Source organism: Macaca nemestrina, chromosome 11 (assembly GCF_043159975.1).
Source record: "Macaca nemestrina isolate mMacNem1 chromosome 11, mMacNem.hap1, whole genome shotgun sequence".
Lineage (NCBI taxonomy): Eukaryota > Metazoa > Chordata > Mammalia > Primates > Cercopithecidae > Macaca > Macaca nemestrina.
Genome location: NC_092135.1, coordinates 88,907,548 through 88,920,721, shown reverse-complemented (window position 1 = coordinate 88,920,721; position 13,174 = coordinate 88,907,548). Strand labels below are relative to the sequence as shown.

Sequence of the window (13,174 nt, the reverse complement as noted above, 5' to 3'; positions counted from 1 at the left end):
AGTATAAACACAACTTTTGTATGCATTGGTTAACAAAAAAATTGGTATGACGTGCTTTTTTGCAATCTTCACTTTAGTTAGGTGATCTGCAATATCTCTGAGGTATGCCTGTATTGAATAAGTGCACTGACTAAAGAATGTTTCTCCCCAAAACTTCCCCCATTTAAATGTAAAGGCATTTGATTATTATTTGTTCATATAATTTACCCTGGAAATGGCATTTAACTTAAGTCAATAAAATATATCTGCTTGTGTATCTCTTGGAAAGACTTCATGTACCCCAAGGATTGATGAGATCTAATAATCATTAACATGTCACATTAATTCTGAAAAAGTTACAGTAAAAAGTTTATTTGCAAAGCTCTTAGGAAAAGCACATGCCTATATATACAAAAGAGAGTAAACCACCCCCAATGCAAAATCAAAACTAAAAATGATAAAAACCCATTATCTTCATCATTATGGAGTAGTGGGGTGAGTTGGGTGGAGAAACAGATGTTAACAAAAATAAAAGCTGGGCATGCATATATGAGAGCTGGTCATACTCATCTATTTTATATATGTTTGAATTTTTTCACAATAAAAAATTAAAGGAAAAATATTTATTTGCTAATAATTTCCCACACTAATTTGCAAGATTTTCCTTTTGAGCATTTTTCTTTTTTTTTTTTTTTTTTTTTTTTTTTTTTTTTTTTTTTGAGACGGAATCTTGCTCTGTCACCCAGGCTGGAGTGCAGTGGCCGGATCTCAGCTCACTGCAAGCTCCTCCTCTCGGGTTCACGCCATTCTCCTGCCTCAGCCTCCCGAGTAGCTGGGACTACAGGCACCCGCCACCATGCCCGGCTAGTTTTTTTGTATTTTTTAGTAGAGACGGGGTTTCACTGGGTTAGCCAGGATGGTCTCGATCTCCTGACCTTGTGATCCGCCCGTCTCGGCCTCCCAAAGTGCTGGGATTACAGGCTTGAGCCACCGCGCCCGGCCTGCATTTTTCTTTCCCATTTGAAACAGTCATTGATTTTTAGTTCATGTATCAGTGGATATCTTCTATTGCTAGAATGAACTCACGACTAATTCTCTTCCTATTTTTAATTTTTACAGACGTGTGAATTGAGAAACTTTGCTTATAATAGGTAAGTACACTGAAATTTTAAAAGTTTTATTATAGCAGTGTTACTCAGTTAATGCCTCCAGCTCATTACATGCCAAAAGTCATACAGTACTCTATCCTTAAAAATTATGCTAATGCTCTTATTTACTGACAACTTACTTAGATTCTCTTTCGATTTTGTTGAAACCAAAGAACTAGAAACAACCTAGTATACAACATGACTTATTACCAGTCATTACAATGGTTCACCTTCCTTAACAACACTGACTCTAATATTTCAAAATGTCCTCTTTTGCTGGTGGGTTGAGGTTTTTACAACCTGAAGCTGTGCACTGTACTAAAATTTGAAAGACATGAGAACTATGTCTTTCTTTTGGAAAATAGGAGGACACCTGGACTAAAGGCAGATTAATTTTCTAAAAGGTGCATATAGAAACAGATTTTGAAACTGACTTATCTTAAAACTATCAATTCCCCAGTATTCCTTGGAAAGAATTCCAAGTATGGAATCCAAAGATATGTTTATCCCAGTTGGAAGATCACTGTATGAGCATTATTAGATACTGTATTATTTTTTAAAAAGTTATAATCATTTGTAGTAAAAACAGTAGAAACATTTTTTAAATAAACCAAATTGGAATATACTTATCAAAATTTCTAATCCACTCACCAAATGATTTAAAAAAAACAAACCCATATGGGTTGTTTGAAAAGGGTAACCAGATCCTGATACTAAAAAACTATACAAATTTTTCTGTAAATATGCCTGTCAAGTTACAGAATTTACATTCCTTTGAAAAATACTATATGAATGAAAATTTGATAAAGCACCACTGAGTTTTAACATTTATCTATTAAAAAATTAATGTAACTATATTGCAGTGTTTTTATACAGTTTTTTATAACATATTTATGAATTGATTCATGTATTATACTTTACAACACAGGTGAAAAACACTGTTAACAAGGACATCTGTCAATAAATTTAATACTAAAATGGCTCATTTAAAGTCAATGCATCAATCAGAGTTATTTTGTAAGTATCGCACTTGATTCCATTCATAAAGTATGGAGGTGCAAGCCAATTAAAAATTAGACATCACAAAGGAAGAGGCAAAAAGAGGTAACTAAAAATGATTTTACGAAATATTCTTAATTTAATCTTATGATTGAAAATGGTTTAAAGCTAAAGCGTATTAGTAAAATAAAAAATAAGACACTCCAGGTAAAAAAGAATGTTTTTCTAGATCTAGTATTTTCATAGATTAACCCTAAAAATAAAGTTAACAGAACAATTTTTAGTTGACAATAAATGCTCTACTTTTCACTTAAAAAAAAAAAAACAAAACTAAAGCATAAACTGATATAAACGTGAAGTAAATAAACCAATATAATCCTGTCTTCTGAATGTTGCCAGTCCAAGGCATTATGCATTACTCTCAGAGTCACAAACCACTCTTATAAGCAAACCATGTCTTACAAGCATACCTAACAGGCTATTGCTAACATGACCAAATTGACCATTACATAAACATTAACTAAGCTTGTCTTGATTTTCAATGAGTATGATTACAAATTATTTACAGAAAAAAAAACCCTAATTTTTAAAATTCAAAAATACTTTTGATTAAAAAGAAAACTGAGCTTCTTTAAATGACAAAAACTGGAAACTACCACTAGAATGAGGCATGCCAAGTAGAATGCCTCACGCCTGTCATCCCAGCATTTCGGGAGGCCAAACTGGGAGGATCACGTTAGGCCAGGAGTTGGGGACCAGCCTGGGGAACATGGCAAGACCCCATCTTTATAAAGAATTAGCCCTGCTGAGAATGGCATAAACCCGGGAGGTGGAGGTTGCAGTGAGCTGAGATCTGGCCACTGCACTCCAGCCTGGGTAACAGAGCGAGACTCCGTCTCCAAAAAAAAAAAAAAAAAAAAAGAATTAGCCCTGCATGGTGGCATGTGCCTGTGGTCTCAGCTACTCTGGAGCCTGAGGTGGCAGGATCACTTGAGCACAGGAGTTTGAGGCTACAGTGGGCTATGACTATATCACTGCACTTAGACTGGGCAACAGAGAGACACCTTGTCTCTAAAAACCAAAAAACAAAAAACTCTAAGAAGTAAAAACATAGAAGATAGTGTAACTTTTACTATTTCTAACATGAAAAAGCATTGTGTGGCAATTATTTTGCAGCATGTTGTCCTCATTTTCCTATCTTAACCCTTAAGTTATCACCAGATCGTAACTTTTAAACTAAAACTAGGTGAAATTTTTACCAGTGAAAAGACAAAAAAAAAAAAAAAAAAAAGTAAGGATACTGCTATGTCATATAAAAATAAATGTTCCTTTCAAATTTATTTTTATTCTTTCCTTTTAATCAAGCAATCACACATTATCACCACCCCAAATAAAACAGATTACAACAAAAAGTATTCCTTTAAAGTTAGTAGCTACCACAGAGAAGAAGAGAGGAAGTATAGTACCCTTATGATTTTAAAAATTATGTGCACTTTAAGTATAAAATTACATTTGTTTTTAAAAAGGTATTTACCTATATAGCTTTGTTTAAAATTTTAAATATTGTAGTTTTCCTATAAGCTTAGTAGTTAAGAATTTATGCAACAGGCTCCTTCTGTCCAAATTCTCCTTTTTTCCACAATCTGCTAATCCTTTTGAACATTTGCTCTGCCTCTTCCCCCATTTCCTGAGGATCACCACCAATCCTACAAGGAAAAAATATCAACACTACAAAATTATGAAATCAAGAGTCTTACTAAAGACTCTACTTAATTTTGGGGTGGGGGAGTAACATGAAGAAAATGATTTTAATGGCACCATGATAAATTCTTGAATTTTGAAAGAAAAAAAAAAATCACAAATAGTCTTAAGGTCATCCATTAAAAGAGCTAAAAACAGAATTCACCTCTAGCAGCCATGGTGAAGCATCCGTGGCGTTGGGTACTCAGATGCAAGCACCTTGGAAAAGGGCCTGTTTCTTTACTGACTAATGTCCAAAGAATGACTACATAACATTTGCTATCAAATGAGATACAACTTTTAAACCAATAAATTGTTATCGTTTGAACTAGTTCAAATTAAGAAAATAGTACTTCTGCATTTTGGACAATATAACTATGCTAATTAAAATTAAAGATGTCATCAAGAGAAATAGCAAACACCTAGGTTAAATATGGCGGAGTGAATTGTAATGAACAGCAAATTGAATATCAGGAGATTTAGTTCAAGTCCAATTCTACTGCTGTTACAACCTTGCCAGGTTCTCAGTTTCCTCAGTTATATAAAGTAAGAGAACTGCGTTTGACAATGTTTAAGCCCTTTTGGCTATGGTTTTATTACCTAAATTTCAAACCAATACCAATTTATAAATACAAAGTGATCATACAATTTGTAGAGATCACATTATAGATATTTATATGAATTTAATCCTTTCCCTAAAAGATCCTAAGAAAAATATTACACATTATGGGGCATTCAATTTTACATAGGGTTACATCAGGCTTTCCCCTCCAAGATTTGTTATGAACTTCACTTAAAAAAAAACACTTGAGAAACACATGCTAAAAACAAAACAAAAACTCAGGAGAAAGTGACCTTAAATATAAACCATACCCTGAAGCCTCATTTCCAACTTTGCCAATAGATTTAAATTTTTATGAAAACTACTGATCAAATTTGTAGGTACAAGATGACTCAATTAAATTTTTGCACTGTTGAACACTGAGCCACACTTATGTTGTACGCATCTTTTAACTTTGTTTCTAATCGCTCATACTAAAATGTAACTCAATATATAGTTTATGGCTCATGACTAAACATGGCAAGTGAAACTAATGAAATGATAGTGTGATATGATAACCAGATATGCAACTCCCACATGCAGCATTTCGGTGTAGTCTGTTAAACCCATGAATCATTAAATGAAAGATTTTTAACTATGTGCAGTTAAGGAAGTCTTCTATTAATTATTTACATAAACCCCTTTTTGAGACTATCCGTAGTGTATGTTAATTTCTCTCCAGTTTAAGAGTTCTTAAACTAGGATCCATGGATCAGCCTCCAATAGTAGTGAACACCTGGAAGTTTACGTAAAATTATGGTATGTGGGTATTTTTCTGGGAAGAAACAATTTTGGTGTTTTTCTCATCAAGCATTATAGTAACTTTCCTTATTTCTAATTTAAGTTACTTGTTCAAATCTAAGCAATTATTAATGAGGCTTTTCTCTCATCACAGCATTTATTGATTTTCTTATAAGGATCCATTTACTTTTGCATATCCCATACTATGAAATAAGCTACCTAAAGGTGGGACTGTGCCTTGCAAATAATTGCATTGTCAAGTTTCTTTCACCGCAAACTGACAGCTTTCTCCATAGCCTATTACAATTAGTTACATTTTAAAAACACTTGGCTATAACATCTACTTCATTAGAGTTATAAGAATCAAATGGGCCAATACTTTCAAAGAATTTGCCTTGAAGTAACAAGTAAACACATAGATTCTTAAGATACTAGCCTTCTATTTTAAAAGCTTTTTCTCACAGATATAAAACTCTTAAAGGATTTCTAGTATACAAATTAGATGAAGTGTTGTGAACTGGGCCAAGGGTATAATTTATACTCAAATATCCTTCATGTAACCGGGGTACCTCATCCACGGTAAAGCATTTACAAAGCCATGTAGTTATGCTTTCCTCTAACTTGGAATAGATAGGCACAGATTTACCAAAGAAGTATACAAATGTTCCAAACATAAATAAAATTTATTTAAATATAAATAAAATTTATAATTAGAAATTAAAAATCTGAAACATCTAAAATCGTGTGATAGATTTAAAAATCTATTACACAAGAACCATTTGCAAATACTTATTTTCAAATACTAGATCTTCCAATTATTAAGGCAAACCAAACACTAAAAACAAACAAACAAACAAAAAACCTCACAATGCAAATTTCAAAGCATAAGAAAATATAACTTAATTGGAATAAGCCTTATTTAATTGTTTTAATTAAAACCAAATGAAACAAGTTCCAATAAAAATTGTGATTTCAGCTCATGAGAGTATCAAAGACTTGAGAAAATCTGAGGGTAAATGTAGTTTGTCTTAAGTACTAGAACATTTGTTCCTACATATACTAATAACAAATATTCAGTAAAATGCCTTTAATTCTACTTATAACTGTTTATTCTAGAAGACTCAAAAGGAAATGAAAGGAAATATACCAAAACTTAAAAAAAAAAAAAAAAGCCTCTATGCCTTTATTCAGCAGACTTTAAATATTTTCCAGATCTTCAAGTCAAGAGTAAATAATTGTTGGAATTTACAATGAGTCATCTGTTTTTAATTTTGCCTTGAAATGACTACATCATTCATTTTGAAATAAAGATCCTAACTCTATACCATAAGACAATTTCTTAACACCATGAGAAAATTTTTCACAATTCTACATAAATAATCCCAGATTCATCTTTATGCCTTAGCTATTAAAAAAAAAAAAAGTTTACTAGGTTAAAATGCAACATCAACATTTTACCTTTATTAGTGAAGTCACAACAATTGCTCCAGCATTTACCATAGGATTATGTGGTTTATCTGTAAAATATAAAAGCAACACCATTATTTCAAATACTTAAGCACTTGAGTAATATTATATATTAAAAATAACCTTGGAAAAAGCACAGCTAACGTAAACTCAATTTTGCTTTTTTCTAAGCGCTTTATTTTTATCTTTATATACAAGTACATACACAGAAGGATTTAAAAACACAAACAAGTGATTTACATAGAACAATAAAATTATAAGGGATTTTTTTTTTTTAAGAGCCAAAGTTTCAGACTATCACCCAGGCTGAAGTGCAGTGGCACAATCATGGCTCACTGAAGCCTTGACCTCCCAGGCTCAAGTGATCCTCCAGCCTCAGACTCCAAAGAAGCCGGGACCACAGGCACAGACCACACCTGGCTAATGTTTTATTTTCCGCAGAGACAGCTCTCCCTATGTTGCCCAGGCGGGACTTAAACTCCAGGACTCAAGCAACCCTCCTGCCTTGGCCTCCCAAAGTGCTGGGATTATAGGCATGAGCCACCATGCACAGCCTATAGGGGATATTTTTAGGTTTTCTATATTTCCTGACAATAGAGGTATATTTGTATTTCTTATATAATTTTAAAGTTACTTAAAACTTTCCATTCTTCCAAATTCCTATTTCTTCTCCTAATTCTTTTTTTTTTTTTTTTTTTTTTTTTTGAGACGGAGTCTCGCTCTGTTGCCCAGGCTGGAGTGCAGTGGCTGGATCTCAGCTCACTGCAAGCTCCGCCTCCCGGGTTTACGCCATTCTCCTGCCTCAGCCTCCCGAGCAGCTGGGACTACAGGCGCCCGCCACCTCGCCTGGCTAGTTTTTTGTATTTTTTTTTTTAGTAGAGACGGGGTTTCACCGTGTTAGCCAGGATGGTCTCGATCTCCTGACCTCGTGATCTGCCTGTCTCGGCCTCCCAAAGTTCTCCTAATTCTTATAATAAATAAGAATGTAAAAACTCAACTGATTATATTCTCATTCACTGCATTACACAAACGCCAAAAACGAAACTGTTGGGGACAGTGAAAACATCTATTTACAAGCAAACCTCAATGTCTTAATCTATCTACCTGGTGGTTACCAGAAGTGGGGGAGGGGGGAGAAGGGATTGCCAGATGTTGGTCAAAGGATACATAATTTCAGTTACACAGGAGAAATAAGTTCAAGAGATCTATTTTATAACATGATGTAGTTAATAACAAGTATTATATGTACTTGAAAATTACATATTGAAAATTGTTAAGAAAGCATACTTTGTCTTCTAATTACAAATAAATATATGAAGTAATGTATGTTACTTTGATTTATCCATTCCACAATGCATATATATTTCAAATCACTATGTTGTACACCATATACACAATTTTTATCTGTCAATTAAAAGTAAACAAAAAGAAAAAAATTATACATTTTGGGTGTATTCATAATGCCCAGTTCCAAAAGTTAAAATAAAATCTTTGTGCTATATCTGATTATTACAATCAAGATTTGCCTATTCCAAATTATACTAAGAGAAGTTTGATTTTTCTGAGAACACATAAAATGAGAACACTTGCTGTTCCAGAAGAATACTATGTGGCATGAGGGGGCCAAAACCTAAAAATGTTCCAAATATTATCCACCTGAAAGAAAAGCCCACGTAGAGAGAAAAGAAGAATTTAGAAATCAGATTGTGTTAAATTACTTTATACTTTTATTTGTATGGATGTTCATTATCTGTCATTTCAGAGCTTTTGACATTATCAGGCTTAGACTCTACAGTCCTAGAAGGCTGCTAATCTATGTATTCCAAACAGTATCACATAAATGTGAGTATTAAATATTTTCCAAATGATAAATACTCTGCAAATGCTACATAAATTACACTCAAGATGTTTAAAGAACACTAAATCATTTTACGGCATGACAGCCCAATTTTCAGACGTACGTAATTGCTCACTCTGCCTTTGGCTCAAAAGCCAGACATCTGAACATCTGGAAACCCGCCAGAGAGAATGTAACACAACACCAGCCTAACTGCAGTATAAAACCTCGGTCTAAGACCTATGACTGTGAAATTTTCTTGTATCCTGCTCTGTCTTAAGGTAAGATGGAGTTGATTGGTTTAATTTAGAATTTTTAATTTAAAAATATTTATGAATGGCAGAAATAACCTATGACACTAATAAAGGCTATCATTTAAAGTAATGAGATACCAGAGCATGTTATACTAACAAAATGGACATGGGTGACACCTGAAATTTATGGACATGTTTTAAACTATAATGCAAAAATACTGATCAATTTTAACAAGTATTTATTTTCCCCAAAGGCAATAAAATACACAGCATTCTTTCATATTATATCAAAAGAAGCTTTTCAAGCTGCTAAGCATATGAACTTTATCAAGGGTTTTGTTCACAGGTGAGGCTGAGTCAAAGTTTGCTAATACATATACTAAAGAACAAAAAATATTAAAGAGGGTTTCCAATTTAATTTGGATATTTATATTTTAGGTATTATATTGGAATTTAACAGTGCCAAGTAAAAATTGGAGTTAAACTCAATTATCTGACATTACAAACGTTTACAATATATTCTCTAGATATAGAGAAAATATTCTCTATCTGGTTGGGATATATACGGTTGCGAAGAATGTGCAGTGCCCATTGTGGATGGTTGGAAAAAATGTGCAGTGCCCTCTCCCATTCTTCCCAACCATCCTAAATTCATCCTATCAATTCAGACCTGTCATCCTCATGTAAATTAACTCAACTCCTCTTCTTTCTCAATCCTCCATACATATAATCAGCACATATATTTTGGCACCTGTCAATTACATACTTGTAAGATAATACAATTAACTGTATTCAACGCTTAAGTATGTCTTCTCCCATCATGTATTAGAAATATGTAACTGTCTTCTGTATCCTGTAGTCAGAAAACTTATTCCAAGAACCAAGGCCCATGTACCCTCCAGAGCTGTTAACAATACAGACAAGGAAAGCTATATAAATAATTTGTTGATTAACCTGATCACTATAAGGTAGAAAAAGAAGACTTCCCTGGGAGATGGTAGTTTGCAAAACTGACATTTCCATAAAGTAACTTGTTTGCTCACTGATAATGATAAAAGATATCAGCCACCTCCTACCAAAACTTTCTATGCTGCAAACATTTTAAAACTACTGTTACTGCCGGGCGCGGTGGCTCACGTCTGTAATCCCAGCACTCTGGGAGGCCGAGGCGGGCAGATCACCTGAGGTTGGGAGTTCGTGACCAGCCTGACCAACATGGAGAAACCCCATCTCTACCAAAACTACAAAATTAGCCAGGGTGGTGGCGCATGCCTGTAATCCCAGCTACTCGGGAGGTTGAGGCAGGAGAATCGCTTGAACCCAGGAGGCAGAGGTTGAGGTGAGTCGAGATCACGCCATTGTACTCCAGCCTGGGCAACAAAAGCGAAACTCCGTCTCAAACAAAAACAAACAAACAAATAAAAAAGTAGTTACAAAAAACTACTACAATTTCTCTATCTATGCACTATATCCCTATTAGTCTTAATAAATCATCACAATCTTATAAAGCTAGTATAACATTAATATTATTTTTAAAAAATTTATTTTAGATATACACATATATACATACACACACAAAAAGTGTATGGTTTCACCAAAAATCTACCCTTGCAATTTTAAATATGAATGAGATCTTCAAATTGTTTTTGCTGGGGCTAAACTAAATCAGGATTCAGGAGCACAGGCTCTAATAAGAATTCAGGAAGGTGTAATATAGTAAAGCCTGTATTTACCATTACTTTTTTTTTTTTTTTTTTTGAGACGGAGTCTCGCCCTGTCGCCCATGCTGGAATGCAGTGGTGCCATATCGGCTCACTGCAACCTCCGCCTCCCAGGTTCAAGCGATTCTCCTGCCCCAGCCTCCCAAGTAGCTGGGATTACAGGCGCACGCCACTACGCCCAGCTAACTTTTGTATTTTCAGTAGAGACGGGGTTTCACTATGTTGGTCAGGCTGGTCTCGAACTCTTGACCTTGTGATCCGCCAGCCTCGGCCTCCCAAAGTGCTGGGATTACAGGCGTGAGCCACCGCGCCCAGCCTTACCGTTACTTTCAAGACTCATGGTGTTGGCTCAGGCTTAGAAAACATCTATGAATATCGAGGCAAAATCTCTTGTTAAACTTTATGTTTCATTCTTATTATAAACAATTCTAAATTCCCGATTTCTTATTTTTTTCTTATATAGAATACAGTATCAATAATTTATGATTTCTAAAACCATAAATATACATGGCAAAAAAATTCATTACTTATACTGTTAAGTTCATTTGCTCCAAGCCCATTTTATTTGCTTTTTTTTTTGTTTCTGAAATCTTCTAAACATTCAAATTACTGTATTTGTTTTCTTTTTCTTAAGTATCTTCCTCAATCAATTCACTAGACACATCTATTCTCCTTTGTTGTTCATGGAAAGTATTAAATTTTTCTTTTAAAATATTTGATATTTTTAGAATAACAGTATTAACTCTTTCAATATTAAATCTAGATGTCAACGAGCTTAGTAAATAAAGTGCTTCTGCATATGATGTCCTTATCAAAGTTGTTAATTTATGGTAATGTCCATAAAACCAAATGTAGCATCAGAATAAAAAGGTTATGGTAAAATGGGAAAGAAAATGTAATTGCTCTCTAAATAGGATGAAAAACATAAGAAAATACTAGTCTCACGACTTCATCTTACAAACTAATAAAATAATGAGTATAAGGCACATTTCATTTTTTATACAGCAGAAAGAAAAAAGTATAAAAGTGTATCTCTCGCAGCCATTACTACAACCTTCACTCTCACTTTCTTCAATTCTGTATCTTAACTCATCAATCAGAAACACAGCATATGCTTCAAAGATTAAAAAACAGAAACCAAACCATGGGAATAGTTTAACTTAGTTTGCACTCAGCTAAATGATGTTTAGACTTAAAATCTCTATCAGATCAAACTAACTACTTTTGTCCTCCCCTTTTCTTTTGAATTCCTGTAAAGTTATAAGATTTGTTATTCAAGCATTAAACACAAAGCATTTTTCAAATTTTTTAATGTTATAAGGAGAAAAAGTAAAAACACTCACTAAAAAATAATAATCCTCACTATCTCAACCAGGGCCACAATAAAACTTTCAAATACTATATACAACATAATAAAGTAGAGAGAAAAATATACGAACACCCATGTACCCATCATTTAGCTGCGATAATTACCAACATGTAGTAATAATCACACCCAGCACTCCCAGCTGCCTTAACTAAACTATTTTAAAGCAAATCTCAGGCATTTTGAGATTTCACTCTATTTCCCTAAAGGTGGTTATGAAGAGAAGTTCATATTCTCCCTAGCCCACTTCCCAGTGGCATGAGATGCCTAAAATAATCATTTTTAAAAGCAGGTGATGAAACTCTCCCAATGGACTGTATAGAAATCACATGACAAATATTAATACTTCCAATTTTAATCAAAAAATGTTTAAAACGACTTAGATTTACATAGGAAAATGAGACATTTCTTTTTTCAACCAATGTTCATGTAATTCTTACCATCTTCATTCAAAAATAGTTTGTTGAATCTTAGTCCACTCGGCTCTTTTCCAACATATCGATGCACATATTCAGTTCCAAGATCATTAACAGCAATGGCATATTTCAAAGGTTTTACACAGGACTGAAGACAGAAGGGAACTTTGGTATCTCCAATAGAATGCCTATTTAAAAGGAGATTTTAAAAAATAACATCAACTGGGAAAAAAATGTAAACTGCATAGTTGGAATTATTCTTTTTACATGTTAATTCCAATTCCAACAAAAATTTTCCCATAATTCAACCACAAGTTTATGTCAAAATTAGAGAATAAATTTAAGTACAGTCATCCTTTGATATCTGTGGGAGATGGATTCCAGGAATCTCTGTGATACCAAACTCCATGGACACTCAAGTCCCTTATATAAAATGATAAAGCATTTGCATATAACCTACACACATCTTCCCATGTGTTTTAAATCATCTGTAGATTACTTATAATACCAAATACAATGTAAATGCCATATAAACAGTTGTACTGTATTATTTAGGGAATAATGACCCATGTATCCATGGGTGCAGACCCCATGGATACAGAACTGACCTATGTTTAAGAGAAATACTGTGAAAAAAAGCAAAAGCATAAAAGTATTCACGTAACAGAATAATGGTTTTAAAGTAGGTAATAAATATGTAATGTGGAAATTTTCCTCTGAGGGCAAGAGAGTAAGAGCACGCTCCTCCTTACTCCCACGTGTATTCAATCACATAAAATAAACTAGCCCTTTTAGAAATTATTCACCTTTTTTTTTCAACTCACAGCTGTAAGCTGTGACTAAACCACGGTTAAAAAGTTAAACAGAGCTCAGTTTAGATTCAATACTATTTTCTGAGACCCTGT

General features: G+C 33.7%; 1 protein-coding gene across 4 annotated transcripts in view; it reads right to left on the bottom strand.

Moving 5' to 3' along the window:
• LOC105468205 (glutaminase) overlaps window positions 1-13,174 on the bottom strand; it is a 92,480-nt gene that overhangs the window by 53,905 nt on the left and 25,401 nt on the right. For all 4 annotated transcript variants that reach the window (XM_011718259.2, XM_011718257.2, XM_011718258.3 and 1 more), the window contains exons 6-7: window positions 12,294-12,457; window positions 6,667-6,725 (exon numbers count right to left, since the gene is read on the bottom strand). In XM_011718259.2, the coding sequence (XP_011716561.1) occupies window positions 6,667-6,725; window positions 12,294-12,457 (223 nt within the window). The remainder of the gene's footprint in view (window positions 1-6,666; window positions 6,726-12,293; window positions 12,458-13,174) is intronic.